A 6,921-nucleotide genomic window follows, 5' to 3' on the forward strand; every position below is an offset into this window, starting at 1 on the left:
AGTGACAGGAAAACAAGGACATGGAGTTCCAAGACAGCTCTCCAACCCCAGCCAGCCCCATACCAATGTCAATACAGCTGCTGGAGTGTTGGTTGTAGCCCTGTTGGTCTAAGGAGTGAAATGTCCTGTGAGAATATAGGAGAAAAGACCAAAGGAAGTGCTTAAAATATATCATAAGAGGCCGACATTATCATCTCCATATGGACAGGTGACACATTTATTAAGCAGTAAATTGACTTTCTGTAGAATATGCAGGGAGGACACATGACTCTCATCTTACGCTGGTGTAAATCTCTCTAGTGTGGGGTAGAGTTGCCTCTCAGAAGAGGAGGTTATGCCAGTATAAGGTACACTCATGTACAACACATGTTCAGTTCCCTATTAAACTTCATCCTAGGGCAGCCCATCCACCCACTGGTCAAGAACTGCAGTAGTGCCTACTGTGGGCAGCCAGCTTGGGAGAACAGGTCATGTATCTGGTCCTTACTATGGATAAATTTACACTGGAATAATATTCAGGCTAGATGACTATAGTAATTATGTTGTGTGTCCATGCCCCATGGCTTTTGTGAGGTATCATCATCTGGGCTTTACAGCTCACAGTCTAGGTGTGTGTTACCTTGGAGGGAAGAAACCTAGACTAATCAGAGTGGAGACAGCAGTTAGGCTTCTGCTACACGTTGCATGTATTGTGCAAATTTACTGGTTAATTGCACAATAAATTTAGACTGGCCACATGTGTAGAGTAATTATCATACATTTAACTGGTTAATCACGTGATAAATTTAGACAACCACACTTGGAAAGTAATTATCAGGCAATAAAAATGACTGTTCGGCTGTATAAAAAGAGCTAACCAGCTACAAAGTTAGTGCCTGAAAATGTGTAACAATGCTAGAGCTGGTTTCTAACAGGCTTTAATTTGAACGCGTAGTAGAGCCCTGAGATTCAGGATCATTCAGAACATAGCACACATGTTGCACTTAAAAACAGGATTTTAAACCTAGTGCTTTAAGAATTGATACAACACCCGATTGATTAATAGCAGAAATGCTTGCTTTAATAACTGCCAACAAGCTACGAAACAAAATGACAGAAAAAGACTCTTTCCCAATATAAAATATTACAGAAAGTCCCAGTGTTTTCTCACCAACGCAGGCAGGGAAGCTGGTCTGGTCTTGCAGTGTTTACTTGTGGTCTGGGTGCAGTATGGCTTCTTGATCTTTTCTGGACTGCGTGCCTTGCTGGCAGTTCTGTCTTGCTGCTTATATTATTTAATTGTATAGCTTCAAAGCATTTTCCGTGATGGTTGGCTGATTAAAGTCCGAACAAAACAGGGAGGAAAAGGTTGATCATCATATTACAGTTGTTAAATTGCCTGGCTCCTGCTTTTCGATTTGTTTAGGTGTGAAGGCTTGTGTTTCTTGTCTCCCTGAAGTGATAGGTCAGTTAAATGTGATGGGCCTTGAGTGGTCAACTAGGATGTTTAGAGGCATTGGTTACTGGACCTGTCTTTGGGTATTTGTTTATCAATGGGGCAAGTTTGCAATAGCTTATACCGCTGATGGTCTATTTACAGAATTCCAGACATATATTGAATGATTGAGACATTTTTAACACCTTATTCATTGGATGCCTGTTTTGAAAAAATGTGAGGATGTCACGTACAGGACATTTTCCCTGTATAATATGCACCTTTTGCAGGTTTTGCTTGAAATGTATATTTAATTTTTTGTTTTCATTAGTTGCTAGTTCAATTGAAATGTATATGTAGTTTCCTTGCCTTCTTTAGTTACATTGGCTCAGCCTTGTTCTCTGGCTTCCTTAGCTTGGAGATGCACATGATGACTATGTCAGGTCTCTGCTAACAATTTTAACTACCACTCTTATTATTTTATGGTATGGGTCTGGTATTGGGTACCGCAAACTCTTCTCTCTCTTCTGCCTAGTGGGTTGCAAGCCATTAGCGGAGTTTGATATTCTTTGTGGCAGGCTTGTTACCACAACCCAGTCTTGCCCCAGCCACTATCTTGCATTTTTGTGCAGCAGACACTGCCCAAGCTTTCATAGCCAGCACACAAACTTGCTGGATTTCCCTCCAGCTCCAAACAGCTGAAGCTTCAGCGTGTGGTGCATGATGCAGCCTCCCCCTAGGCAGCCAAAGGAACAGGGCTGTCGCCTGCAATGAGCAGATCGTTACAGCAATTCCAGATGTGAAACGTGTCTCTTCCTTTGCAGCACTCAACGGGGGCAAAATCCTTAGGATTCTCTATGAAGAAAATGATGAGTCAGAGGTGGAAATCATTCATGTCACGTCCCCCCTGTTGGAGACCAGGCGGACAGATTCCTTCAGGTATCCCAAAACAGGTGAGGCCTTGCTGTTTCCTTTTCCTTCTGCCTTCGGCCCTCCCCCACAAGTGACTCCCTTGTGGCCCATGCTGATGGTGTAGGATCCTCACTGCTAACCCAGTGTTTTTGGTTGCTGGCAGCATGCTACTCTGTCTGTACTATTCAGGAAGCACCTCCCTATGCTCTCTTTATCTTCACAGCTCTGGGCTTCAGGGTGAAAAAACATGTATTTTTTACGGCTTTCTGCTGGGCTGCTGGCAGTGCCTTTGTAATTGGGGGTGGGAGGTTGGGGAATTCTGGAAGGATTTACAAGGTTTGAAGCAGTGTAGACCACTCAGTCCCATTTTCAGCCATGACTTGGGCACAAGGAGCCTAAATCCCATTGACTTTCATCCTGAAGTTAGTTCTTAGCAGCCTGGTTTACTTGGGCTGTGTAGCACTGAGCAGAGCAAAGGCTAAAAACCTTTAGAAACAGGACCTTGGCCTCAGGGCCTCAGTTCCCCATGGGTAGAGGGGGAAAATAGTACTGCCCTGCCTCATGGTGGGGGCATGGTAAGATATACATGTGAAAACTTGGGAGGTGTTCAGATACTGTGGTATTGGGAGCCATATAAGCCCCTGAAGTTGGTGCCTGAGGGTTTGGTGGCTTTGTGGTACGTTCTCCAGCTGGTTTGATCAGATCTCTGTCTTCATTGTAGCCAGACAATATCATCTAGTACAGGGGCAGTTACCAGAATTCTGCCTGCTGTTCCGGGTGGGAAGATATGAACCCTCACATCCTTTGCAGAGGTGTCTGTCATGCGTCTGTAAGGCTGATGCATTGCATTTTTTGGTGCTCATCCCTAATACAATTCAGCTTTTTTTAAAAGGTCCTACCTGGCCAGTTCCTACAGGGTATGTTTTTAAGGATATAGCATTGGGAGGTAATGCTTTCTGCTGTAGAGTGAATTGATCTGTATCTGTAACCCTTAATCCCCCCTTCTCAAAGAGAAAAAGACTAACATCAGAACTTTTGAAATGGTGGGACCATTAAGAATGAAGAGGGCTACTTATAGGAGTAAACACCAGGGTCAGTAGTAATACTGACCCTGGCACTTACTCCTGTAAATAGGTCTCTTAATTCTCCAGAGGCTACTTTTGTCATCAGGCACTACTCTGTTAGTATATTTGTACAGGATTGGGCCTCAAGGGCCTTTGTTTATTTTAGCCCCTTATGACCTGACCTGAATTCTACCCCTTTTACCCCCAGCAGGATGGGGTTAATTAATCACAGAGCAGTCTGTTGCTTGCTTTCTGTTCAATTTGGGGTAAACATCATTGCTGGTGTTTGGAATATGGGTGTATCTTCCTGAAAGCAAACTGTGTGATTGTTGATGTCTTTTTTTTTTATAGGTACAGCGAATCCAAAGGTCACCTTCAAGATGTCCGAAATAACAATTGATGCTGAAGGAAGAGTAAGTTTTAATTTTCATTTATTTTCTAAATCGATTTGACATTTGTGACTCCTTTCTAAAATTAGGATCTTCAGTTGACGCAAAAAAACCTGCTGGGCACACAAAGGGTATGGGGGTGATCTGTAGACTACTGTTTCAAACAGCCTGGTGCAGTGGTGATGTGTAGGGGGTGCACGTGCACCCCCTAAGAGCTCTAGTGCACTCCCTGACTGGCCACACACTCGCTGCTTAGGCAACAGGCAAGGGGGGCAGGTGGGAGTGCCGGTGCCCTCCCTGCAAGCGCCGGCCAGGGAGTGGGAGCACCGTGGAGCTCCCAGAAGTGGCCGCAGCGATCCACCACCTTGTGATTGGCTGCAGGAGGGTCTCCCTGCCCCCCCTCCTGTCGCTGAGTGGTCGCTGGGGGGGGACATGTGCCCCCTCTGACTAAGGCAGAACCAGTCACCCGCAGCCTGGTGTAATGTCAGGAATGCAGCAAGCAAAATATAGCACTGGCATCTCTCCTTTTCCACTCATATAGGGGGTGAAAGGTTTCAACATAGGGGTGGTATGTTTTCGACACAAGTGATCAGCATTCCCTTGGCCAACCCCCTGGTTAGTGCCTGGTTCAACATCTTCCTGAAGATGTTTTAACTGGGAAGAGAATTTGCTGAGCTATAACTCAGTTGCTGTGTAAATACAGTATGTGGGGAAATGAGTGTTATGCCCCCCCACTGTGTCCTGGCAGCTGGTGTAAGCTGTTCTAACTAATGTGAAGGTACCTTAACTCAGCAGGGTACAGGAGGAGCATGTGGTGTCTGATTAGGGACCTGTCTTCTCTGGGGACTTTGCCCATTGCTGGACATACCAGTGTACCTGCACTGAGGCCAACCTCTAATCTAGACAAGCCAGCTGACCCCAACCCATGAAATGTACAAGTGGGGCTTTTCCTCACTTCAGGCAGGGGTCACTGCCTCAGTGCACACCGCTGCAGACTGGGGGAATGAGACCTGTGGAGGTACAACCACTCACCCAGGCTCATTTCATAAGCTCATGACAGGGTAGGGATGGGCCTTGCATCTCCTGACACCCAGTCCATCTTTGCTTGGGTGCTGATGGGGTTTGCAGCCTGGCAGCTGCCTCGGAGCCCAGCCTCAGTGGCTGTAATGGGATTGAATCCCTCACGTTTGTGAAGGCCAGGGGTAAAGATGCAATTCCTTTTGAGCTGCAGTGGAGGACAACCTTGACCATTCGCGTGCAGAGACCTGTTTCTTCAGCACGTGCTTCACCATTTCTTGATGTTGATTGCTGTTGTTATCAATAGATTGCTGATGTCGTGGATAAAGAACTAGTGCAGCCATTCGAGATCCTGTTTGAAGGAGTAGAGTATATTGCTAGAGCGGGATGGACTCCAGAAGGAAAATAGTGCGTATGTTAATCCTGTCTCTGCTTAGTGGGTTTGGGACAATGCAACTGGAAACAGATAGTCCCAGCCCCTCTTTTCACTCTGGCACATGCTTGCTGTGATTATCACAGTGCTCCAAATGTGTTTGTGCAAAGGGGACATTTTCCCAAACCACAGCATCCTCACTCTGGTGCGTGTCTGGTTCCATTGCCATCACCTTGTAGCCTGTGATTCAGTTGTCCTCACAGTGCCCTTGTGAGGTAGTGCAGCGCTTTTATCCCCATTTGTAAAAGTGAGACCCAGAGAAGTTAAGTGACTTGTCCAGAGTCACACAGGAAGTCTGTGGCTGAGAAAGGACTTGAGTCCAGGTCTCCCAAGTCCTATGCTAGCACCCTAACCACTGCAGCAGACTAACTCATCAGAAATCCCACTGTAACACCTACATGTTATTTTTAACCCTGTAAATAGGGCCACATGCCTAACTCCTCACAGTGTGGTGTTGGACCACTGGCAAGCCCTGAGGTTTCGTCGTCATTTCTTTAGGCAACTGATAAGCACTCAGAGATCCTCAGATATGTTCTTAAATTTCAGTTGGAAGGCATTTGCTTCCTTGATCCTTCTAAATTTTCTGTTCTGAAATCCTCCTCCCACTTTGTCTCTGAAGCACAATCCAAATCCAAGAACATAAGAACAAAACAGACTTTTGAACCCACTGTATTTTTATGGGGTTGAAATTAAAGCAGGACAGGTTCCTCCATCTCTGTTGAGGAGCCTGCCTGACGCCTTGAAACTTTGAGGGAAATATTTGCTTTTCCCTGCCCAAAGTTAAATTTATCTTTTCCCTGGCTCTAAAATTGATCACTGTTGTCCCCATCAAAATGCACAGTGTTCCTGAGTCAGGTTCTCTCAGCTGTCTGATCCTGAGTAATGATGCAGGATTTTCCTAATACTTTGTTTTTCCTTTGATAGTGCCTGGTCCATCTTGCTGGACCGCTCCCAAACACGGCTTCAGATTGTGCTGATTCCCCCTGCATTATTTATCCCAGTAGAAGATGATGCTATGGAAAGACAGAAACTTATAGACACCGTGCCCGACTCTGTTACACCACTCATTATTTATGAAGAAACAACAGATGTCTGGATCAATGTAAGAATTTGGGGTGTAGCCTCCTACATAGGGTGTGGACCTGCCCATAGTGCTCACATGGGATTAATGCTGTTTGTATTGCTTCACTCCCAGAAACGGGATAAAGACCCATTGTGCTCTTCACTGTACATATTCATAGTAAGAGAGTCTCTGACCTGAAGTGCTGAAGGGTTAGATCCTGTTCTCCATATTAGGTGCCTGTGGGTGATGCTGGTCCCACCCTGCTGAAGTCCCTGAAAAAGCATGAATGGGTCTATCAATGTAAGATGCTTTTATTTCAACCTTAAGACTGAGTTGCACACAGCATCAAGGAGGAGGAAGACCTTCCTGCCTTTTGTGTCAGTGCTTTCTTCAGGCAGTCAAGCAGGGCGCAACAGGATTAGACTTAGGCACCTTTAAATAGGGTGGAGTGGGTGAGAAACAGAGGTCCAGAGTAGGGGAGTGGCTTGTTGGAGGTATGCAGCACACCCCTGGCAGGGACCCAGGTGTCCTGAGCCCCAGCACTGGCCCTACCCCCTGTATATTGTACATAGCCTCATAGCTGTGCAGTAGATTTGGCCCCCTTCATGTGAAGTTGGTGCCTGGCAGCA

General features: G+C 45.9%; 1 protein-coding gene across 2 annotated transcripts in view; it reads left to right on the forward strand.

The window, feature by feature from the left end:
• The window catches only part of DPP8 (dipeptidyl peptidase 8), a 57,495-nt gene that overhangs the window by 23,909 nt on the left and 26,665 nt on the right, over positions 1–6,921 (forward strand). For both annotated transcript variants that reach the window (XM_019503972.1, XM_019503973.1), the window contains exons 6-9: positions 2,239–2,367; positions 3,742–3,803; positions 5,104–5,204; positions 6,154–6,331. In XM_019503972.1, the coding sequence (XP_019359517.1) occupies positions 2,239–2,367; positions 3,742–3,803; positions 5,104–5,204; positions 6,154–6,331 (470 nt within the window). The remainder of the gene's footprint in view (positions 1–2,238; positions 2,368–3,741; positions 3,804–5,103; positions 5,205–6,153; positions 6,332–6,921) is intronic.

Source organism: Gavialis gangeticus, unplaced genomic scaffold (assembly GCF_001723915.1).
Source record: "Gavialis gangeticus isolate Ggan-Ray unplaced genomic scaffold, GavGan_comp1, whole genome shotgun sequence".
Taxonomy (NCBI): Eukaryota; Metazoa; Chordata; order Crocodylia; family Gavialidae; genus Gavialis; species Gavialis gangeticus.